The sequence below is a fragment of the Torulaspora globosa genome, chromosome 3, assembly GCF_014133895.1.
Source record: "Torulaspora globosa chromosome 3, complete sequence".
Taxonomy (NCBI): Eukaryota; Fungi; Ascomycota; class Saccharomycetes; order Saccharomycetales; family Saccharomycetaceae; genus Torulaspora; species Torulaspora globosa.
The window spans coordinates 363467-387237 of NC_050729.1; the positions used below are offsets into that span (position 1 = coordinate 363467).

Genomic DNA, 23771 nt, shown 5'->3' on the forward strand with positions numbered 1-23771 from the left:
TGCTTTTGACTTCCGGTGAAGGACATGGAGCCCAACACTAACTGTGGCGGATTTCTAAGCAAACGAAATATGGGCCTTTCGTACAGGAAAGGTACGAATAGTGAAAAACGTCATTGATTTACGCCTTTAACTTATTTCACGTGTGGTTGCAATGGAGGTGAAATTTCACGTGAATGAGACTCACCTTCCATAAGACAATAGTGTCTTGTCAGGACGATTCTCAGCATTATAGTGCTCTGTCGGGCCCGGCTTGTATCGGTTAGTAATTGCCCAGCTCTAGCTTGGAGTTTCTTGCATTGTAAGTGAGGCGATATGAAGGTCAGCCGTTATCTCACATTGGTAGAATAACTGCGGTGTTGAACTCGGTCCACTTTGGTCCTCCTGCAGGCATGAAATCGCGACCTCGAAGCAGATGGAGGTCTTACCACTGTTGGGCTTCGCTCTTGAGGCGACAGGATCTTGTGGTTCACTGGAGACTTTCAGGATCAATACGTTCTCGATTTGACGATCTTCGAGCCCTAATGGGAGCTGAATTGGCAGATCGCTAGCGGCACGGTCGAGGGAGAATCTGTCTAGGAGCCTAATGGACAGCCACGGAGACTTTCCTTCGGATCCTGTCACAAAACAGACGATGAGCGGTCTTTCGCAAAGTGGTGCTGCTCCAACCATCTTCGCTTGGGGACCATCTTTCTGCAGAACGTTCTTAGGATGGCCCTTGACGCATTTTTGTAGCAGATACGGCTCCATTTGCTGATCCCTCAGTATACTTAGTTTTGTCGAGAACTTGTTTAAGGCGATCTTGAAGGAGTCAGCTTTGAATAAGTCGTCCAGATGCAGGGAGGGTTGGGAATCTCTGAACTGCGAGTCTAGATATGCTGCAATCTCGTAACCTGTCTTGCTTTGGCCGTCGAGTTTTAATTTGGGCTTGTAATCTTCATCCAGGGCTTCATGCACCCTGTCATCGAACCACGGCCAAAAGGTTTGAAACAAGAGTTCCCGAGATTTGACATTTTGAATCGCTTCCAAGGTCAGCTTCAGGATGGCCTGTCCGGCCGCCGTAAGTTCTTCAGTATGACAGATGGAGCTTATAGAGCCGGTTTCGATCGCTTCAATGGCGCTAAGGAGCCCGCGACATCCTTCGCTTAATAGGATAAGCCGCTCACACGCTGGGATGAACGCCAGGGTGAAAATCTGAGTGCTCTTCTGGTACATCTCCAAACTCAGCTTTCTCAGTTTCTTCGAATTCTTCTCGTTTACCGTGTTGCAAAGCCAGTCCCCCAACTCTTGTGAAATACATCCAGTCAGCAGCAATGTTTCCAGCTCTTCATGCAGCTCCGGATAACCGAACGCTCTATCACAGACTCTCTCCAGAAAGTCATTGTACGGTGCTATCAGGTCGTTTCGTATCAACTCGAGATGATTCTGCAAGTAACGGCTCAACTGTGTCATGGTGATGAAAGACTTGATAAGATCCACCAAAGGGCTATTCTTGATGACAGGGCTCAAACGTAGACTCTCCACGTTGCCCTCCCGGAAGAACAGATGGTAGACGCCTTTTTGTGCTGCAAACATGGCTTCCAAGCTGGTCGACAGCGGATCTCGGTCGCCCTGCGAAGGCAACCGCAGTACGTACTCACCGTCGAACATAAGCAAAAGATCGTTAGTGTCCTTGTGTACTGCGTGAACGTCGATTATCGGCTTTTCAATCTTCACGCCATCCCTCTCCTCTGTCGCTAGCCGCCATGCTCTGTTTGGCGGCTCATATGGCAGTATAAAGATTTGCCTCGTGTCCCTCGCGAATCTGATCATCTTGGGCATGACTTTTGTTACATCACGCTCGAACTTGAGCATGCCGTCACCCTCAGAGGCCTGGACTTCCATTCGATCCCATAAAGCACCGTCGACCGTCTTCGTACTTATCCTAAGCAGACTTATCAATTTCCCACCTTGAAAGACATCATGGATCCTAGCAGTCCCATCTTTGAAAAACACCGTAAGATGCCTTCCAGTGATACGATCCCATTCATAGCTTATCAGAAGGTTTATGTCTCGTACAGCAACCGTAGCTATTCTGGCGTCGTCGGCTATTCTCACGATACTTAGACCTTTATTCACCTTTTCAGCATACAATGGATACAGCGGATTGTAGCTACGATAATCCAAGCCCGACATTGGATCCCTTATATCCATTGTCTATATATCTTGTATGTTGATAGTAGCGATGCCTTAAGTTATACGTCAAGATAATTCACTACGCTTAATCGAAAGTTCTATCATTAAAGCTAAGGAAAGCATAGAGGGTCATTTGACGCTGTTGCAGAATTCTACTGCCATCCTGCTGTCGACTGGATCCAATTGGGCTCAGTAATGTTCAAGAAAGAGCCTCATGTCAAGGCGTTAAGTAACCTGAAGAACTCGGAGAGAAAGAAGCTACTTCAAACTTGCAAAGAACAGACTGGCTGCTCAGAGTATAGCTTTGCGTCGGCTATTGTGAAGCAAACTAACTACAAAGGTCAGCACAGCAGTGGTTCTGTATATACAGACGAAAACAATGTGCCAATTTGGTTCAAAGAGAAGCATGGTGAACTGCTGTTTCCTACGGTATACTCGTGCTGGAGCTTTCCCAAGCTGCTGCCTATTGTACTGACTCATGACTTTGTCATTGAGGAAAGAATATTTAATGGGGCCAACTTAATGCTTGCGGGCACCGTACCGCCATTTGATCCAAGATGTGAACCAGCCACCGTGTGTGGGATTGCAAGCAGAGATAATCCCACTGTGGTTCTAGCAGTCGGCGTTGTGCAACTGAACCTTCCGACCTACGATTCAGTTATCGGACAACATGGCATTGCCGTTCAAGTGATGCACTATTTAACAGACGGCCTGTGCCAGGTATTCAAGATGGACCTCGAGCCACCTCTTCGGGCGTCTGGGCCTACCGAGGGCGATAAGGAGGACGCTGAGGCCGCTGAAGAGCTGGACCTCAGCCGGGATATCTCTCAGACAGCAGTGCGCATTGAGGATGTCGCAGAAGTCCTTGACGAATTATCCGTCGAAGATGTGGACAATTTTTTCACCAGGGCTTTGTACTATACCTTGACACAGGACACCAATCTAGAGTTACCCATTACTGCATCCAACTTCATATCAGCTCACGTCCTACCGAACCTTCCGCCCGTCGACCCGACACAGGTTAACATGAAGAAGACGTCTTGGAAGAAGAGTGCCAAATATCTGAAGCAGTTTGAGAAGGCTGGGTTCCTGCAATTAAAGGGAAAGGGGGACGATCTGGTCATTGTCGGTGTGGATAAGGATAAAGACGAGCTGAAAAGTTTCGTCCCCTACAAAACAAGCGCTGACAGCTCCACAAGAAAAGGGCAATGCAGAGAAAAGCCTGCTGGTTCGCCAGATGCAATGTACTCTGAAAAGTACTACAAACCGATAAATCTCGGAAAAGATTTCGTGCAGTGCACGAGTTTACCTCCTAAGCTTCTCTACAGCGTGCCAGACCTTAGAGACAGCCTCAATGAGTACATTACGACCCAGAAACTGGTCGACAGCCGAAACAAGAAGATGGTGCTACTCGATGATCTCTTGTACGACCTCGTCAACAAGAGGAAGAAAGCTCAGGACGCGCCGCGCTGCATCTCCAGGGCGCAGATATTGGAACCGTTCCTGAGCAATAACTTCACTGAATTCTTCCAAATTTTCAAGGACGGAGCGCCTCTCTTCAAGAGCCCTGCCAAAGGTTCGCTGCCGCACGTTAAAATAGTCACAGAGATGAAGATTGGCAGAAAAGTGGTCACCAGGGTCTCCAATTTCGAGCTTTTCAAAGTCAATACCGATGAGCTAGCTGCCGATTTGCGAAAACTCTGCAGCGGGTCTACAACCGTGGGTGAAACCTTGTCGTCCCCAAGAACTGCGGAAGTGCAAGTGCAAGGTGCGCATGGCAGTCTGATCATCGAGCATCTGAACAGCAAGGGAATCCCATCCAAGTGGATTGACTTCGAAAGTAAGCTGAAGAACAAGAAGAAGAGACCGACATAAGCTGATTAAAGCTGGCTAGAACCGTTCTCACCAATCTGGCCGTTATATAGATAACCGTGTACGAGATCTCGCTTTGATGTTCAGTATAAGCTCTTAGTAAAAAAATCGATGAACAACCTGCTAAAACAGTCGAAAGCTAGATGCCCAGTGAATCTCGTCTCGGCATACTCAATTTCTCGACTATGACTAGCCGTCAGCTGTCCCAGTTAGTGACAAGAAATTTGTTCCATACATGCTCCGCTTTGCAGGCTGAAGAGGTAGCGACCACGGCTACTAAACTGAGCAAGGATCAACTGAAAAAGAGAGAAATACGTCGGTTTGCTCAACGAAAAGCAGCTGCCAAGAAATCTCCAAAAGACCACCCGCTTTACATGCCTATTCCCTTGGCATTGAGGTTTTTACGTGCGGCAGAAGTCGGACAACCGCAGTCGCAGCAGACCATCAGTCTCACGACAGCAGTGATTGCCGAAAGAGGTGTACCTCCGTTAGCTGGCAACGTTTCCTTTGCTAAGCCGTTGAAAGATGTGAAGATCGCGGTCTTCAGCACTGACGAGGAGCAGTTGAAGTTGGCACGGGAGAAATTCAACTGTCACCTAGTGGGAGGAACTGAACTAATCGAAAAGATCAAGAGCGGAGAAGTACCAGTTGATTTTGATAAGGCGTTCGCTACGCCAGAAGTAGTGCCAGCGTTGACTTCTCAGCTGGCTAGAATCCTCGGTCCCCGTGGTGTGCTTCCCACGGTCAAGAAGGGCACAGTGGCGGCGGACATCGGGCCGCTGGTGCAAAAAAGTCTGGGATCCATGCCTTTCAGACAGCGTGGTAACTGCATCAGCATGGCGGTTGGCAAATCCAATTTCACAGATAGACAGATCCTCGAGAACATTATAGCAACGCAAGAGGCCGTTAAGGAAGCCATAGCAAATCAAGCTTCCAAGAGGCCTAGCCTGCTGGGCAAGACCACTCTAAGCAGCACCCACGGTCCGGGCATCGTGATTGACTTTGCCTGAGCACTCGTGGATGGTAGCATAGTCTGTAAATAGAATGATAGTCATTACGAAGAAATTCACTATGAACATGTATAGGGCTGATGAGAGTATTTACACAAACTGATTAGTGGGTCAGAAACCATCTGCCCTTAGCCTTGCGACGCTGCAAGATCTTTGAGCCTGATTTGCTCCTAGCTCTAGCCAGAAATCCTATTCTTCTTTTCCTCTTCAGAGTGCTTGGTTGGAATGTATTTCCTCTGGATTTCCAACGTCTTTGCAAAGTCTGTCCGAAAGGGAGTAGCAGAGAGGTACTTTGCAGTGCTGGTTGTGACTCGGGGAGACCCAGTATGCTGACATTCCTCGTGTTTGGGGCCAGTGATCTTAAAGGAGAAAAAGAACTCAAAGAAGTAAACGTTCTTCTGCCATTGAGCTGGAATAATGATCTAACGAAAAACGACATTACCACCAATAGGCGCTGGACTTAATAGAGACACTCAGCAAATCTCTAACTGCCTCCAGTAGTCTTGACTGTGACTTGCTCAATAAGCTCGTTTTTTTGAAGAGTCCAATGATCTCTGAGCGTTCGGGTAACAATCGACTGAAGACTAAATGCTGTGCAGAAGCAGAGAACTTGGAGCGAATCTTGGCAGCTGGAAGTCCTCGTAGTCCGGACCATGGTCGTTCTCCATCACGTAGGCTCTTCTGCAGGCGGCCTGGTAAAGACGCGCTTGTTTGCGAGTAGGCGAATCTTGTATTATGCTGCACAGTAAAGCTTCACTTTCTCGTGAAAGCATTGGGTTATCGACGGCGAGTATGTTGTAAATGCTGCTCACTTTGCGTTTGAACAGATTCTTGATTCGAACTGCCGCAATATCGTTCCCCAGCGGCCGCATGGGTATTTCTACGATGGGGATCGGGAGCTTTCTGCCATTCTTGCATAGTCTAGGGTTCTGTTTGAGGAAGAGATAGTGAGCGAAGATAGCGTTGAACAGTAGTTCTCTCTGCAGCGAGGTAAGGCCGCCGCCATGCGGCTCCTGATCACACCAAGGGTTTCTGGTGTACCGCATCATCGACAACACAGCCGCGCTGCTGTCGTCCCAGCGGTAGCGCAAAGACGTCGTCTTGGGCTTCTTCATGCTCAGAATGGCCCTGTGGTGTTCATAGGGCCAGAACGCCACCACCTCTGTGTAGTGCTTGCGGAACAACTGCAGATGAGCTGGTCGCGGAGTGCTCCAGACAAAATGAGTGTGGTATATCAATGATTCCAGCTGCCGGCGCTCGACAGCTGCTCTACCGCGTGATTTCTCGTAGTCTGAGATCAACCGTGCCAGCGAGAGCATGAACTGCTTTGACGGCTGTGACTTCAGCTTCGCTTCCAACACTTCCAAGCTCTTCTTGTGCAGTGGCAGTCTGTCTAGGGACTCTACCAGCGGAGGAATGAGTTTCATGCAGGCAGATGCCGTAGTCATTGTCTCTCGATGCGTTCGTTGACCAGTAGGATGTCCAGGGATTTGCTCAACTGCAGCGGCATAACAAGCCCTATGAGACCGCTCTTTTTCGACAGATTGCTTAATGGAGCTGAAGAACCTGGCAGGCGAGTTTAAGCGCTAACTGGGAATCATCGACCCTCTCTTATAGCGTCTTGTTAGTGATGATATCTTAATGAAGCTTTGTGATTACGCGAAGCCTATGTTGTAAACAAAAAGATAGCAACTAAGGAAGGATCAAGAAACCCGGTCACAACCATCTATTAGAGTTCAATTGAGCTGGAATGCCTGGTAACGAGAATAAGGAGAATGATTTGGTTATAGAGCCGGAACCTGGCAGTACCGTGTCGTTTCCGCAGACTCCAGCCCACTTGCTTAAGAGAAGTGTCTCTACAGTGTTTAAACAGCCGAATGTGGACGATTCTGAGAAGCCAGACCTCAGCAATGCGGCATGCGATGCTCCTATTAAGAATATATCGCCATTGAGAAGAGCTTGCGCGCAGCAGGGAAGGCTGCCATTGGCTTCGAAGGACAATAATAGGGCAAGTAGTTTCGGATTGCAGCAGCAGCAACAGCAGCCGTTGTTGAAACGTGACAACAGTCTTTACAAGAAGAGGAAACCATTTGAGAGAGTTCCGTTGGGGCCTAATGAGCAGTTATTGGCGAATCCACGGAGACTGAAGAAATATGGGTCTGTCCTGGGCTACAATAGTCTGCCTAAGATGAAGAGTCTAGTGCTTAAAGACGTGGGGCAGAGCGAGGAGCAGGAAGATAACGACGAAGACGATGATGAGGACGACAGTGTGTTGAGGCTGAAGTTACGCGATGCACTTAATAATTCAGATGGAGCCAAAGAGGTTGGGGGGTTGTTCGGGAAAACAGGTGGGCTGCAGCAGCTGATACGAGACTCAAAAAGAGAGGAGGAAGACTTCGAGGATAGAGAGATAGAATACTGTCCGCCTAAACACGACCCGCTTCCCTATGTTCCTGACGGGCATGTACCTCTGCTTAAGGAGGACATCGAGAAATTGACAACTTTCCGATCTCCTTATCTCATAGAGGATGAGTGTTCTAAGAGCAGTGAAGACACCGAGGGCGGTTTTCTGGACCTTGAGGATATCGAAAGCGGCCAAGAAGACGAGGAAATGTCAGATGCGAGTGAGTATACGGGCAAGACGCATGTCGACGCCATATCGGGGCGTACCACACTGGAGCTTGAGCCGCGCTACGCCGGGGAAGGGCTTAGCGCCAGTGAACTGAATGATCTTGTGGGAGATTGAAGTTGTTGCATCGTTGAATCAGTTGAATCTGAGTATTATTCTTTATACGTCATATATACAAGCAAGGAATGGATCTTTATGTTGCTGACCATGGCAGTCGAATCATTGTTGAGCACATCCGGGAGTTCCCGGTTTTGTACCAGAATCCTTGTACTGGCCTTCATTTGAAATATTCGGCAATTCATGAACGATGGTCATTCTGGTCACTGTCTCGGTGTTACTAGGGTCTTCGTCCAGTGCGCCCGGACTTCTCTCGGCAGGCAGCACGTTTTGCACTTGCAACAAATCGGATCTCTCGCTGAACCAGTTGTCGGGCGGGAACTCGATGTTCATGATAGCGTAAAGGTCCCCGGCCTTCCTGGAGTCCATTGGCCACCCTTCCAACGGTATTTTCACGATATCGCCGGGCCTGATCACCTTACCGGCGGGCACGTTCAAGTTCAGGATCCTGCCGTCCAGCGTCTTTGTCAGGCGCTTGCTGAACCCAGTGATCGCTTCCGCCAAGGATATGGTGAGATGTGTGATGAGATCGAAGCCCTGCCTCCTCAGATCGGCTCCCTCAGGACACGTCGTGCCCTCCTCGACGACAAACACCAGATCGCCCGTCACAGGCTTGCCGATCTCCTGGTCTGCCTCGCCCTCCAGCACGATCTGGTCGCCCTGGCGCGAGCCTCGCGGAATGGACACCTTGAGCGCCTTCGACTCCTTCAGCAGTCCGTTGCCGGCACACTTCTTGCACTTATTCTTCTCCGAGCTGGGCCTTGCCGCATGTCTGCCCTTCCCGCCGCAGCTGGCACACTTGACAGTCTCGGTCGCCGCAAACCCGGGAGCCACCCTTCTTATCCTCTGCTTCGAGCCCTGGCCGCCACACGGCCTGCATTCGACCTCGGGAGGCGGCACTACCTGCCCATTGCGTCTGCGCCAGCCTGACCCGCGGCACCGATCGCACACCACGTTCCTCTTCGACTGGAACTTGAAGCTCTTCCCGTTGTAGCAGTCCGCCATAGACACGCTCAACACCACCTGGACGTCTCGAGACCTCTCCGCCTCCGGCTCCTCAAACCCACCGTACCCACCCGGGCCAGACGGCCCAAAGCTGTGGAAGAAGTTCATGAACGCCGCCTCTTCGAACTCATCTCGACCCGCAAACCCGCTGCCGTCCCCGTACCGATCGTAATGCGCCCTCCTCTCCTCGTCAATCAGAATCTCATGCGCCGCTGTGATCTCTTTGAACCTGACTTCGCTCTCTTCCCTCAACGACTCGTCGACCACCTTATCCGGATGGTGTTGCAGCGCCAGTTTGCGGTATGCCCGCTTGATCTCTGCCTGTGTAGCATCCGGCGACACCCCCAGCACCTCATACAGCGAGCTCATTGCACCCTACACGCCATCTCTTCTCCAGCAGCCTAGCAAGCACTTCTTCTTTAACACGCCTAACGTCCAAGGCGACACTGCTCATCGCTTGCTACTCGACGGCCCTGCCAGACCGAAACAGGCCCTGCTGGCGCCAGCACCGCCCTCTAGCTTGCCAATTGAGCTACGAACCGCTGGAGGCCGACCTTCTTCTTGTGCTGTGGTCGCAGAATCGGACATCTTGATCCGACCCACGTCCAACGCTGCATAAGACCCCGTCCAGCTAGCTATCCGAGGCATTGAAGATCAATTGATGTTGCTGGACCTCCAGGACAAGAATTGAGACGTATTTAAGAGAGAGACGGTCCCAATGGACCGTCTCTGTGTCGCAATCGCTAGATAAGGCTGAAATTTCACTAAATTTTTCACTTTGACAGCCTGTTGACTATCGATAGGTGACTAATACCTGGCGAATTGAGGGAAGTGAGTCGTCTGGCGGTGCTATAAAAGGTTGCTGGTTGGTCGTGGAACGATGATTGGGTCAGTATCGGTTGGGCAGCGGTTTGGAATGCTGTTGAGGGCTTCGGAGATGCCGCATTCGGTGAGAAACAGGCTGCTTGTGGGTTTCGAAAGATTCAATTCCAGTGCTGCTGGGTCTCGTATACATCATATTCATCTCAAGAATGGTAGGCAGCAGTTCTACCCTGCGGAGAAGCTGGGTCTGGGTGACATCAATGAGAACGTGCTGGAGGCGAAGTACGCCGTGAGAGGAACGATCCCGATGCGGGCTGAAGAGCTGCAGGAGCAGTTGCACAAGAATCCCGGGTCGCTGCCCTTTACGAGCATCGTGAGTGCGAACATTGGCAACCCGCAGCAGCTGAAGCAGAAGCCGTTGAGCTTCTACAGACAGGTGCTGTCGATTCTGCAGCACCCGGAGATCCTGGACCAGGGCAGGGGGGAGCTGGTTGCGAAGGGTGTGTTTGCAAGAGACGCGATCCGGCGTGCTGAGCGACTCCTGAAAGACGTCGGAGGGTCAGTCGGAGCGTATTCTTCGTCGCAGGGCGTGCTCGGTATCAGGAAAACGGTTGCGGAGTTCATTACGAGAAGAGACGGCGGTGAGCCAGCGTACCCGGAGGATATTTATCTGACTGCGGGAGCTTCGGCCGCTGTGTCGTATCTCCTGTCGATCCTGTGCAAAGGTCGGGAAACAGGCGTGTTGATTCCGATCCCGCAGTACCCGCTTTACACCGCTTCGCTGGCCTTGAACAACTCGCATGCGCTGCCTTACTACCTAGACGAACGGTCTGGCTGGTCCACAAACACTGAAGAAATCGAGAGCGTCGTCAAGGAGGCGGTGGAGAATGGCATCAGGCCAGCGGTTCTGGTGGTGATCAATCCAGGTAACCCCACCGGTGCCGTGCTATCGGTAGAGGCGATCGAGGAGATCTTCACTGTCGCGGCCAAGCACGGCATCGTGGTCATCGCAGATGAGGTGTACCAGGAAAACGTATTCTCTGGTGCTGAGTTCCACTCGATGAAAAAGATCTTGAGGAAGTTGCAGAAAGAACACCCGGGAATCTACGACAATGTGCAATTGGCTTCGTTGCACTCGACTTCAAAGGGTGTGTCTGGCGAATGCGGGCAGAGGGGCGGTTACATGGAACTAGTCGGCTTCAGCCGCGAGGTAAGACAGGTGGTGCTGAAGCTCGCCTCAATCTCGCTGTGTCCCGTGGTCACCGGACAGGCTTTGGTGGACTTGATGGTGGCACCTCCAAGACTTGGCGATGAGTCCTACGAAACGGATCGCTTGGAACGTCAGACTATCCACAACGAGTTGGATCGTAGAGCTTCGTTGTTGCACGAGGTCTTCAACTCGTTGGAGGGAATCGAATGTCAAAAGCCGCAGGGCGCCATGTATCTGTTCCCCAGATTGAAGCTTCCTTATAAGGCTGTGCAAGCTGCACAACATTTGGAAATGACACCCGACGAATTTTACTGTCTAAGTCTGCTCGAAGCCACTGGTATCTGTACAGTCCCAGGTTCGGGCTTTGGCCAAGAGCCAGGTACCTACCATTTAAGGACTACTTTCTTGGCATCAGGTGTTGAGTGGATCAAGAAATGGGAAGCTTTCCATAAGAGTTTTTATGACCAGTACCGGGATTAAATCAGCATAAATAAATACTTACACTGTTCTTACTAATAAGCAGGGCTAATTTGCTTTTTTTTGGCGCTAGTGATTTTATGCTGTTTCGACCTTAGGTGCCAGCCTAAGTCTTTTTTTCGACGGCGAGATCAGTTCATCATAGAATGATGTTGAGGGCTCCGAAATCTCAGAGCTGGGATGCAGGTCGCCCATTGGTTCATCTTGCACAGTGGTGGGACTGTTCTCGCGCCTGTGGCCCCACGCAGCCAAGTCTGAAGGGACAACGGATTGTTCACAATCGGAAAAATCTTCTTCTTCTACGTCCGACTCATCTTCATCTGTGTGTTGAGCATCCTTGCTTTCCAAGTATATGAGACCTTTTTTTATATGAACCACGTTCTCTGCAGAGGATTCGTCGATAACCTTTTCCTGCTTCAAACTGAACGCTTTAGAGCTCTTAAGATGGCAACTGTAAAGCAAATCACTGGGTATACCAACCGCCAAGGTATTATGAGCCCTGTTAAGGTAATATGGACCGTATTTCAGGCAATTATTCCAATCGGAAAGACAGTCATCTTTGTGTTCGTTTAGCAGTTTTTTTATCCTCCTTATCCCGTTCGCATGAAATTGGGACGAATTGTTGACGCCAAGTCCCAGTTTTAGCCCATATTTCCCACATAAGGCTTCGCAGATATCGAACAAGTCTTGCTTATCCAGTGTGCTCGACTCGAGGTACACAGGCAATCGTACCATACTCAGGAGAAAACGACTTATTGCAGAGACTAAATGCTTGAAGCTGGCGTTTTTTAAAGGCTGCAGCCATATAAATCTTGTGTGGTAGTCCCTGCAGTAAAGCACATGAGAGTACTTGTTCGCTATTACTTCACCATCGAAGGGCTCGAAGATCTCCAAATGCACTCTTTCCAATGGCAGCAACCCTTTGAACATATTCTTATGCCTGTATTTCTCGATTGGCTTCAAGCTTTGATCTTGATTGCAAACGGAACAATATCTCACGGCCAATTGAGCAAACTCTCGCGTAATATTCGAGTAAACTTCATTAAGATGTTGATGTAAATGTCTATAACTCATATGGTTATTCATCAGATGAGCACACATGAGAAGGTCAAATATACAGACCGGTTCGCAAACTATTCGGTCATTTTTTCTTCGATCTCGCACAACTTGCTTTGTGTCGACATAGTAGCGTCTCTTTAAAGACATATACTTGAAGTCCGCATTTTCTTTGGACCATTTATCACTATGAGATACTAACGTTTCCGGTGTCAGAGTATTAGTTCGAATCAATTCGTAGATCGGCTGGAGAACTTGACCGTTTATCGATTCCTGAAACTTGAGGACATCTTTTTCACCTCTTTCCAGAAGTCCCATATTCATATAAGAGTGAGTATATCCTTTATATGATTCTCCAACTGTAGGGAACAAAAATTGGGTTTTTGCGTCCTCTTCCAAAGAATCATCCAGCATTTCATCTTCTTCATCATGAACCGGGTCATCAAATAGGATATTTCTGCGTCCTAATCTTGACAGCCTTTCAGCAACCATAATATGTGCTACAGCGATGGAGTGTCAATCAACAATCGATCTAGTCTTCTCTCTATATGGTAGTATTATACTGTTGAACCGAGTCGATGAGGTCGATGAGTTATACCTTCGTCATTACTGGTATGTCACGTGAATTTGCAAGTGAATAGACTAATGAATGAGGACTTCACGCTGTCTTCTTTTCTGGGCTTGATTGGGGGTCTGTGTGCGTATCGAGGGTTGACAGTGTCAGCAGCAGCCAGCTTGGCAGCCAGCCGAGGCAAATGACGAACCAAGTCCAACAATTGAGGTCGTTCCAGGCAGCGACCAACCGCGAAAACAGTTCGAAACCCTGCAAATCAGGTTCAACCCAGTTACAAATGAGCCAAAATGCAATGAAGGGATTGGATAGTAGTAGTAGAAAGACATTTTTTGTTCTGGCACGGACGCTTTGTTGTCCAGTTGGCAACTTTTTGACAAATGTCATGGGAAATGCGACAATGCTCATAGCAAAAGCTAATGGGAAGTTCACCATGAGCAGGGATGTGAGTACGAGACTGAAATAGAGGAATGCAATGGTCTTGAGTCTGTAGGAAAGGGGATCTGCGATGGTAAATGTTCCTTTGACTAAGGATGGCCCGAAGGGGATTAGAAAGCTTGTTAGCAGTAAAGCTTGAGGCGAAGGGTGTCTGAGGAAAAGCTGGGCTACTGCGAAAGATAAAAATAGCGATGCAGACCATATGAGTAGTCCCAATAGGTTATACTTCGATGACAGAGGGAGCGTCTTGTACCGATTATTGATCACAGTGTCCAAAGACGCGATTGCAAAGGATACTGAAAGCACAACGGCACAGGGCAGGTAGCTGCTGATGGAAACAAAATAGCGTGGGGCAAGTAAAATGTAGAAGAAGAATGATTGGTGGAATTTTTCAAGTAGGTTGTTGATAGATCTGAACATAGCTTCCGGAATACGGCCAAAAGTGGTCACATCGTGAGCACCGCTTGTTCCGTGAGCCCTCAAGGTCACCGACTGAATTCTCCAGCCGCTGAAGGCTTCGTTGCCATTTATTCTGCGCAACCCTGCCAACGCACCATTCTTGATTCCCAAGGCCAAAACTAAAAGCCTGGACCAGAAGTTGTTCTCGGCGATTTTATCGCACGGTACACCATGTAGGGACACTTTCATGCCTTCGTGCTCGGCAATAGACACAGCTATGTTAACCAAGTCCAAATTGGGTAGCTCGCCGTTGAGGCCCTCGTAGGTGACCTCTACGTGATCGAAATAGTCATTCACCCCAGGATAATCCAAAACAATCGCTGCCTCGATTGAGCCACCCGTCAGATCCAACGAACTGTGATAAGCTTCCACCCATGATCTCAGCGCTCCTCCGGGGTTCTCGGGAAACACTACGATGATGTTCTTGGACCACACAGGCCAGCGAGAAAAGAATCTGGTCAATGCAATTCCCAAAGAGACGCCACTGACGTTATCGACGCCATCGGCATTCTTCCACGGGACGGTGAGTAACATCGCTTCGGTTCCATCGCCTCTTGACGCATGTAGAACCCCATACAGTGTATCGCCTCGTTCTTCATCGCGATACGTTGTTGTCTTGACACCAAATTCCCTCAGCCAGCCTGCAACATTCTCATTTCTTCCCAAAATCGTGGCATTTGAATCGACCAGCTTCTCAATCTGCGTACGATATCCTCTCAACAGATTCCATTCAGTCTCCCTGAAGTAGCTGTACGCCTGCGACGGCATGAGAGCATTTTCTGAGATGTAAGTCCGTGTATACCGTCCCTCCAATGGAAGAGATGCCATCCAGCACACACTCACCAACGCGCAAAGCACTGATAGTAGAGGCAATGCCGCAAGTATCTTGGGCAAAATCCCTGCATCGACCACCCTTCTATACAATCTGCTAATAAGCGACATTTGGCCTCTATTGCAACCTCTTTGGCTTTTCTAACTGTCTTCAGTAGCTTAGCTCTCTTAACTGGCTAACTATTGCATCCGCGAGTCAATTATAGCTAGTGGATAAGCAGAACAAACTACAACACAAGGCAGAGAGAATGACACAAGTCCCCATAAAAGAGACTGCAAGCTATGGATGCCCAATCTCAGTTCATAAAGGTTTCTCTCAATGCTGGGAACTTCAGCTGGGTTTTTTTGGTTGATTGGGCGCTGCTATGTGTGGTGTCACTGACGGTGATATTTTACTTGGGCAGGCTGTTTGCGTATGCTATTACGCTCATATTGGAATGGTTGCTGTGGAGGCGATGGCATGTCAAGGTGAGCGTGGAGTCGGTACGAATAGCACCTTTAAGCGGGAGCATCGTATTCAAAAACCTTTGCATTATTAATAGAGACTACACAGTGTCGATCCTTAAAGGAAGCATAGCATGGAGGTACTGGGAATTTACCACTAGACGTTCACAGTACGAGATATTACAGCGGGAAAGTCCAGAGGACGGTGAGGAAGCGGATGTAAATTCGGTGAAGAATCTCAAGCTGCCGTGCAGGTTTTTGCTAAGCTGTGAAGGGTTCGAAATGTTCATGTATAATAGAACGGTTGCATATGATAATATCATAAGGCTTTTCTCTAAGGATGAGAAGGTTCAATTTGAGAAGTTTTTGGATGACCAGCAGATCTCGCAGTTATCGAGTACAGATAGCGAGGGAAATGGAGACAAAGATCTTTCGGAGAGTTTGGCGTCATCGGAAACATCTAATGCTACGGGGACGAATGATAGAGTTTTCGACGAAATTTTTGGGAAGCAGAAGTCGTTGTTTATGCGGCTTCTGCCCTTGGACGTGGAGTTGCACAAGGGTTCATTTGTGCTGGGCAACAAATTCACTCCAAGTCTGCTCGTTGCAAGTTATAGTAAAGCTCAAGGTGTCGTAGACCTCTGTCTGCCGAGAGAAAAGCTGGACTTATATGGAATGAAGTTCCAAGTGGATTACAGAGACGTTGACGTCTCGATAAAACAAAATATAGCATACGAGCGCAAAAAGAGCACATTCAAGAGCGGTAAGCTTCCCAAGCTATGGAGAAGATTCTTACAAACCGTGTACAACCCGCTGTTGAAAAGATGGCACAGCCATAGAATGCAGCATGACGATCACTTCTTGCAGAGATGGAAAGGGCTTTCCCTATACAAGGGCCGGACTCGCGATAAGGACCAGGAAGACCTGGATAATTTGCATTACGATTTTGCGAGTCATGAGTACGCGCGGGTGAGCAGTGTACTAAAAAGTGCTAGGACAGTAGTAACATACGAGTATGATATACCAGGGATCGTACCCCACGGAGCGCATGCTACTTTAGATGGTCCAGATGTTGGCAACAGTGGTGCCCCTCCGGAATATGCCCTAGATTTTCAGTTGCATGGGGCGACTTTGTGCTATGGTCCTTGGGCACACAGGCAGATTCAACACTTACAAAAATTATTATCGCCCATTGTAGCAAAATCATCGAAACCTGTAAAAACGTTAAGTCCTGGATCAAGAAGGATATACACCGTCTTTAAGACCACATTTACTGTCCTCGAAGATTCAAGCTGGCGTATACCGACAAGAGAAAGAAGTAAGGATCAGGAATTTCTTAAGCATTATCGAGAAACGAGGGAGGATTATAGGCCTTTTGGGTGGCTTGATTTGAAATTCGCTAATGGATCTCTTGGTAGCGTAACAACAACATTATGTCCCACCGAGGAGGGCTTCCCCAACAAGATGACAATTCACTTCGTGGATCTGGAGGCTATTTCAAGTGTTAATCATGATAGGCTATTAAAATGTCAGGTTTTCGATGTTCTAGGTGATCTGGGATATCCCCTTGGCTGGAATAGTGACACGACATGGGCGATAGAGCTTACGTCTGCCCAGCTTGAAACGTTCCTATTGAGAGAGCACATTACGCTGATCGCTGATGTCTTTTCGGACTTTTCATCTGGAGAGCCAACACCATATGAGCTCTTTAGACCCTTTGTTTACGATATCAGATGGGCAATTAAGGGTTATTCGCTATACTTGAATGTTAATGATCACAACATTGTCAATAATCCCTTAGACTTCAACGAGAATTGCTATCTGTCTTTGCATGGCGAGGATCTTTCCATTGATGTTACGGTTCCTAATAACTCAATTACCGGAACGATCACTGAAGTCTCTTATCAAATCTCGACTTCGATGTTTCGACTGCAGCTGAACACACCCCCTTGGAATACTCTCAATGAATTCATGGCGAACAAGGAAGTAGGGAGATCTTATGATTTCACTGTACGAGGAGTATACATTTTCTTCTCTGAACTGGACATTGAAAATGTCGACACAGTATCTGTCGAATGCTCAAGCATGGGGACAACGCTGCATTGTTATGGGTTTGTGATGAGATATCTGATGAATGTCAAGATGAATTATTTCGGTGATTTCTTCAACTTCATCACGTCAGAAGAGTATACAGGTGTTATTCAGGCTAAAGAAACTCAGAATCTTGCTGAATTGCAGCAAGAATCGCTCCGAGATGGAGATGGCTCAACTTTCAATACTACCGAAACAAAAGGGCAGGCCCAGAACGTAAGGAATAATCCTCCTTTCAAAAGATCAGCTGTTAAGCGGAACACAAATGAAACGGATATCTGGTTCGTCTTTTCTGTATGGGAGGGAGCTCTTGTATTACCGGAGACTCTTTATAATTGTGATCCCTGCATTGTTTTGCACTTTGGTGAGCTGACCGTTGATTTGAGGAGTTGTAATTATTACATGGATTTGCTGGCAACTATGAATAATACATCAATAAAGCGATATGTGTCTCGGCAACCACATGAAATTTTTGAACTGATACACAAAAATAATGGCCGCTTCGAGCAGGAACACGGATCATTGTCCACTTTGACCATTCATGGTCACAGGATGTATGGCTTGCCGCCCAAGGAGCCTACATACTTTTGTCAGTGGGGAATCGATATTGACAACCTCGTTATTCGCTCAGACGCGGAATTTGCAAAGGGTTTTTTCACACTGTTCAGTGGTATTGCCTTCGGATACAGTAATCTTGAGAATACTTTACTGTACGACGTCGAAGCTCCCGACGATATGACATCAGTGACCGTGAGGGCTCGCAACTTGAACTTTGTAATCGACGATGAGCATAGCAAAATACAAGCAACGGTAATCGTTCCATCTGTTACTTTCACAGCAATCGATTTTGAGAATGAGAGATACTCGCAAAGAATTGACCTTAAGATTCCCAAGTTAAACATCTCTTTAGGCACATCAGGTAAAAGTGACGAAACAGAGAGCTTGTTCGAGTTGACTAGTAAATTGTGCTTTACCACTTTCATTCAGAGACGAGACTTCGCCGAACATCGAGATAAGCAGAGGAGCTACATAGCATTGAATGATTCTCCATTTTACAGGTGCTCTTTTCTCCTTCCTTGCTACATCCAGCAATCACCGTTGTACACAGAGTTGTTGGGAAGCATATCCCCCTCCTCATCGCTTCCACCGCTGCCCTTACCGCTGCTGCCTGAAACTATTGATTTCATTATCGAAGATCTACTTGGAGAGTTTGCGGCTGGCTTGAAATGTGATTCTGACACTCAAGACTCGCTTGGACATTCAGAAGCTTTGGGATCTTCCTCTAGTTCGCCGTTACACGGCTCTGAACGATCTGCTCAGGAGTTTTATGACCATAAAGGACTAGTGCCCATGCATTCATCTTTTGATCCTTCCAATCGCTATGAGAATATTGTCTTAAACATCGAATTCCTAGCTATCGAGGCTAATCCCTCTTTGTGCTCTCATATTGTCAAATTCTTCGACAAGTTCTGGCAGGTAGGCACGGTAGATGTGATTGACGAAATTGAAATGTCCATAGTAAGGAGGTTAGGCCATTTAAACAGCAGAGATTCCATCTGCAACTCGAAAGTTTACGTTGGGGACATCAACTTTTTTTGGGGAAGCAAGGATGCGAAAGGTTTCGAGCTATATTTTGATAAATTTGATTTTGAAATGAGCCAAGAAGGCGAAGATATGCATAATGAATATATTGGCGGTGGGCTCTTCATATTGAGCAAGCTTAGATCTTTAAGAGCGACAGTATTTGATCGAGGTTTCACAGAAGGTGTGGAAGAAAGGCCGCCAGCTTTATCTCTGGCAATCGAAGGATGGGAAGCCTTTTCTTCAAAAACAGATTCTGTGTTTTGCTCCATCAGTTCATTGTCAACCGATGTTACGGTCGATGAATCTCAGCTAGAATGGCTGGTGCTCTATGTCAGCGAACAGTATCGTACCATTAGAGCAATGTTGACGTCATTCCAAGAGATGCACAACTATTGGAAGAGCGTTCGTAAAGACCTGCTTTGTAGTATAACTGCAGCGAGCGAGTTTTATCAGATTAGCCATGACCCATACGTGATTACGAAACCAGCCTTTATTATGCGGCTATCAAACGGACATGTAAGAGAAAATCGAAGCTGGAGAATTATTACTCGTTTGCGCCACATTTTAACGTATTTGCCTGCGGATTGGCTGGACAACAGTCAATTTCAAAAGGTACAGCAGCAGTCAGCAAGTAGTGCAGAGGATGTTTTCGTTTCTGTTTTCTCTAATTGGCGGAGCTGGGAAGTTTCCGATGTTACTCGATCTTACATTTACCAGAAGATTTTTCTATCCGACGATTATCTTGCTAATCCCCAATTCATGAAGAAAGCCCTCAAAGTCAATTTTTATTCCTTCTTCTTTACAGTGTACAGCGAAGGCTATAGAGTAGCCCATAACTTCGTCATAACCAGGGCAAACATTGGGGCTGAAGAACTCTTCATCATACACGATTCGACCACACAAACCATTACGAATTATGATAAGACGATCAATGTTTCAGTAAGTTTGGGTGCTTTGAAAGGCGAGTTGAATGAACAGCTTTTGAAGATATTTCGAGTGTCCCATATAGATGACACGAAAGGGCCTAATGACAACTTTCTTGGCACGACCAGTTATAGACTTAACCTTCTTCTGGCTTTCGAGAGGAGCGAGCTGCAGTTTGTCCTTGCCAAGACGCGGCTCACAAATAGAATTATTAATGGCAAAGTTACTATATTACTTGAGAAACTAAAGGATTCTGCTACGGCCGCTTTGTCTGTTGCATTCTATGCGAAGAGATCCGAATCGTGGCTAAAACATGCGGATGCCGTTTTGGCTGAAGTATTGTCACGAGAACTTTGCACGACTGCCACTGCCGATCTGTGGTGTCATTCAAGATCAATGATTATTAACACACAATGTTCTGATTGTCATTTTCGCGCAATGACCAGCACTGCATTGCTCGTCAAATCGGTTGATGAGATCCTGGACAGTGTCATGAGGATTAAGCAAGAATTCAAGCAAATTTCACCAGAAGTTCAAGATACCAAAGAACAAACTGCAAGATCAATGATGGATACTGCGATGACATTCAGTTTTACCAACATAACTGCTGAAATCATGGCCTTATCGCCATTTCTTTTGCGATTTGAGATGAAGCAGCTTGCAATATATCTAAACAAGCTGGAAAGTAATGAATTGCTGATCAGCATGTGGGATTCGAGCATACATCTCAAATCCCACCAAACTACAGAGCAATACTTAAACTTTGCGCTAAGTGACCTACAAATGAAATTCAATTTGCCCGAAAGATCAAGCGCAATGCTTGGCATTGGATTATCGAGCTCCCTTATGAAGCTAACATTCTCTGAACCACGCAGGATATTATCAAGTTTTCTACAGGACGAAAAGTTAATTGGAGACAGTTTTTCTCACATGGAAAGATTACTGTCGAAGTATACTATACCTGCCAATAAGAGCGGTAATGCTCGAAGTACCAAATGGTCTCTGGATGCCAATCTGAATTATTTGGGGATTCTCATTCCAATGTCCTCGACTTTTTTCGTGTTGGAATTACACATGCTCTTGGCGGCCATAAGCAATTTGGCTCATGCCAAAGTTGACAAGGCGAATCCTGTTCTGGGGCAGATCTCTGTCGAGAACTGTTTGCTGCTAATTAAGGACCCTCTGCTTCCGGTGGGCTTATCAAAATTACTTGATTTCTCGATTAGACTTACGACTTCCCAAAAAGTGCAAGGTTCCCCAAATTCATATCAAGTCGAAAGCTCTCATTTTAGGGTATGCTTATCACCACAGTCGCTCGTACAAGTATTATGGGGCGCTCATCAAATGCAAGCACTCTTGCAGTATTTCAGAAAGCACAGGAAAGACTCGATTTCACTGCCCTTTTTCGCAAATGGTCACAAACCACCTGTGGAACTACCTATTGCTTTTCGATCGATTCATATCCTATCTTATAACTTGTGCATAGGATGGATATTCCAACTTGGCGATGACACTGAATCTGGCCTGATGCTGGGGTTTGACAGATTGTTCTCTGCGTACGAGAAAAACTGCGGGAAGCTTACGTTGATTGACGGCTATCTCTCTGTGGCTAATGGCGACTCCACCGATACGTTTTACTCCCGTGGTAACGAGAAAAGCAGTTATAATCGAAGCTTCCTACCTAGTGTACAAGTCGCTTTTTGGTTAAAGCAAGCAGGGTCAATGAAAGACCTATTTATTAGGATAAAAGGAGAGGCATTGGATGTCAGCTACCTCTCGACATCTGTGAGTATTGTCGAGGGAACTTTAGCGTCAATTCAGAAATTTCAAACTTTGAAAAAAGAGAGGATGCATCACGGTAGTGAAATTGCGCGAAATAGGTCAGATTCAAATAACGCAGCGTATGACGTTTCTCCATTTTTGTCCCATATAAGGCTAATTGATTGTCAATTCAATTACTTGGGTGGGATTTTCAAGATTTACTCGCCAGATGATTTGACCAGAAATGGAGAACCTTCGCTAGAGGTCAAGTCACCCAGTGTCACAATTACGCTTAACTACAAGCACGATGTTCCTCAAGATAAACCTCACTGGCTTAGATGTCTCATAACGATTGACCCAACTCACAACATATTGTACTCTAAATGTGTTCCTCTTTTGAGCGATTTCATCGAAACAACTCGAAGTCTGATTGAAAAGCTTGGTGCAGATGAGAGCCGCAAGGAATATAACCAAGGTATTGACTATATGGGTTTATTAGACACTTTCGATATCGCATTCAAGGTGAGATCCGGCAAACAGCAATTGAGTTTGAGCTGCGACCCAAGGGCCAAGGTTCAAGCAGATGTTGGATTTGATTCCTTCAATTTTGGCGTCATAACCAATGATGTGCTAGAAAATAGGTCATTAGGTGTGTCACTTTCAATAGAAAAGATCCGATCCTCCGTTCGCCATATCTTCTCAAGAGAGACAAGTGCATCTTTTGACATCGATTTCTTCGATTTGACATCCATCTTTGCCCATCCTAACATTTATGCTGTCGCTTTAGTGTCTGATATCAAGGTTTTCTTCAACATGAAGCAGCTCCAGAACCTAAATTTATTCCTGGATATTTGGCGACTGAATGGTAAACTTAGTGCAGGAGCCCAGCACAAGGATAGTGAAGGAGGTAGACAGGTCAAAAATCCTAGTGCAACCCAAAGAAAGAAGGCGTCCCCGATCAGTTTTTCTGTCACTTTAATCTTTAATACGATCAAGGGTGATATCAATTTAGGACCTTCTCTTGGTGTTCTTTCTCTCCAGCTAGGAAGAATATGGTTTGCGACCGACCATTTCGCTGGGCATAAACACGTCTTGCACGCTTTTGCTGACCAATTGTCAATTCAATCCAAAGGAAGATTTTCAGGCGCTCTCAAACTGGAGGATGCGGCATGGATGTCAGAGGTTCGTTGGCCGATGGTCGAACCACTGCATGAGACCCCGGAGATGTCGCTGTCCTTGACTATCGCCAGGATTGCAGTAAAATCTGCTTTTGATTATCATATGTTCTTGATCGGAACTGTGGATCAAGTAAAGTTCAAATTGCGCAATGAGTCAGATTCGTATGGTATTTTGCCGGATCTGCTAGTGGTCAATCTGTCCTGCAATGAGATGAACCTATGTGCCACCGCACTGACGGCTGCTAACATCCTTGACATCTACAACACCATTACGCGTATGAGACGGGACAATCGCATATCTTATACAGAAACACTCAAAGAATCTAATACAGCGGAAGGAAGATTACCATTACGTTATGATGACATTTTGGAGTCATTGAACTTGGTGCGAACTGATTTGTCAGTCGATGTTGCAAGTTTCAAAACACAAATTTCTCCAATTTCGCTTTTTGACCTGGAAGTTTTGGTGTTAAGTATTGAGAACGTTTGTGCTCGCTCAGAAACGAAATCAGGCACTAAGCTGAAAACTGAGTTGCACCTTCAATTCTCAAATGCTAGCGCGTCTCTTTCAACATCCAAAAACGAATTGGATGAGGATGCTATCTCTAAAATATCAGTTGAAGATTACATGCTATATGCGGCAGAGATCAGAGGTGGGACAATAGTCAAAATACCTAGGCTCCTCATCAGTATGACAACCTGGCAGACACCCAAGAGTGACATTATAGAGTATTTGTTTACGTGTCGCTTCTTTGATAGGGTTGCTGTCAAATGGAACCTGGGACCCGTCGATTTCATTAAAGAGATGTGGTCTACATATGTCAGATCGTTGGCCGTTCGTCGGGCTCAAAGCAGTGAACATGGACAAGTTGGAGATGAAGAGCTGCAGGCGGCCAGCAAACCTGGGATGGAGGAGAAACCTAAGTTTCAGTACGTTCCATTGGATGAACCCTACATAGAAATGCCTCAAATCAAAGATCTGGGAGACGCCACTCCTCCAATTGAATGGTTTGGTGTTCATAGAAAAAATTTGCCCGCAGCAACTCATCAAGCGGCAATTATTTTGATTCAGAAATTGGTTCATGCAGCGGAGAAGGAATATGCTAAGGTTCTTGAATAG

At 46.9% G+C, this 23771-nt stretch overlaps 11 protein-coding genes across 11 annotated transcripts; 5 read left to right on the forward strand and 6 right to left on the reverse strand.

Annotated features, from left to right (window-relative positions):
- Positions 1-276: 276 nt before the first annotated feature.
- On the reverse strand, positions 277-2190 carry APC4 (anaphase promoting complex subunit 4; the record flags this gene model as incomplete). The annotated part of the gene is made up of 1 exon (XM_037282796.1): positions 277-2190. One exon carries the CDS (start codon positions 2188-2190, stop codon positions 277-279), a length of 1914 nt encoding a protein of 637 aa, XP_037138691.1.
- Positions 2191-2367: 177 nt separating this feature from the next.
- On the forward strand, positions 2368-4047 carry TMA64 (Tma64p; the record flags this gene model as incomplete). Its single annotated transcript, XM_037282797.1, has 1 exon — positions 2368-4047. One exon carries the CDS (start codon positions 2368-2370, stop codon positions 4045-4047), a length of 1680 nt encoding a protein of 559 aa, XP_037138692.1.
- Positions 4048-4187: 140 nt separating this feature from the next.
- Positions 4188-5054, forward strand: MRPL1 (mitochondrial 54S ribosomal protein uL1m; the record flags this gene model as incomplete). The annotated part of the gene is made up of 1 exon (XM_037282798.1): positions 4188-5054. One exon carries the CDS (start codon positions 4188-4190, stop codon positions 5052-5054), a length of 867 nt encoding a protein of 288 aa, XP_037138693.1.
- Positions 5055-5157: 103 nt separating this feature from the next.
- Positions 5158-5493, reverse strand: MRX14 (mitochondrial 54S ribosomal protein bL34m; the record flags this gene model as incomplete). Its single annotated transcript, XM_037282799.1, has 1 exon — positions 5158-5493. The coding sequence occupies one exon, from the start codon at positions 5491-5493 to the stop codon at positions 5158-5160; it is 336 nt and encodes a 111-aa protein (XP_037138694.1).
- A 145-nt stretch (positions 5494-5638) lies between these two features.
- On the reverse strand, positions 5639-6502 carry GEP5 (Gep5p; the record flags this gene model as incomplete). Its single annotated transcript, XM_037282800.1, has 1 exon — positions 5639-6502. One exon carries the CDS (start codon positions 6500-6502, stop codon positions 5639-5641), a length of 864 nt encoding a protein of 287 aa, XP_037138695.1.
- A 302-nt stretch (positions 6503-6804) lies between these two features.
- Positions 6805-7800, forward strand: PDS1 (securin; the record flags this gene model as incomplete). Its single annotated transcript, XM_037282801.1, has 1 exon — positions 6805-7800. The coding sequence occupies one exon, from the start codon at positions 6805-6807 to the stop codon at positions 7798-7800; it is 996 nt and encodes a 331-aa protein (XP_037138696.1).
- Positions 7801-7902: 102 nt separating this feature from the next.
- On the reverse strand, positions 7903-9174 carry XDJ1 (Xdj1p; the record flags this gene model as incomplete). The annotated part of the gene is made up of 1 exon (XM_037282802.1): positions 7903-9174. One exon carries the CDS (start codon positions 9172-9174, stop codon positions 7903-7905), a length of 1272 nt encoding a protein of 423 aa, XP_037138697.1.
- Positions 9175-9685: 511 nt separating this feature from the next.
- Positions 9686-11317, forward strand: HG536_0C01910 (uncharacterized protein; the record flags this gene model as incomplete). Its single annotated transcript, XM_037282803.1, has 1 exon — positions 9686-11317. One exon carries the CDS (start codon positions 9686-9688, stop codon positions 11315-11317), a length of 1632 nt encoding a protein of 543 aa, XP_037138698.1.
- Positions 11318-11392: 75 nt separating this feature from the next.
- FOB1 (replication fork barrier binding protein FOB1) lies at positions 11393-12862 on the reverse strand (the record flags this gene model as incomplete). Its single annotated transcript, XM_037282804.1, has 1 exon — positions 11393-12862. The coding sequence occupies one exon, from the start codon at positions 12860-12862 to the stop codon at positions 11393-11395; it is 1470 nt and encodes a 489-aa protein (XP_037138699.1).
- Positions 12863-13028: 166 nt separating this feature from the next.
- On the reverse strand, positions 13029-14372 carry GAA1 (GPI-anchor transamidase subunit GAA1; the record flags this gene model as incomplete). Its single annotated transcript, XM_037282805.1, has 1 exon — positions 13029-14372. One exon carries the CDS (start codon positions 14370-14372, stop codon positions 13029-13031), a length of 1344 nt encoding a protein of 447 aa, XP_037138700.1.
- Positions 14257-23771, forward strand: CSF1 (Csf1p; the record flags this gene model as incomplete). The annotated part of the gene is made up of 2 exons (XM_037282806.1): positions 14257-14397; positions 14970-23771. The coding sequence occupies 2 exons, from the start codon at positions 14257-14259 to the stop codon at positions 23769-23771; spliced, it is 8943 nt and encodes a 2980-aa protein (XP_037138701.1).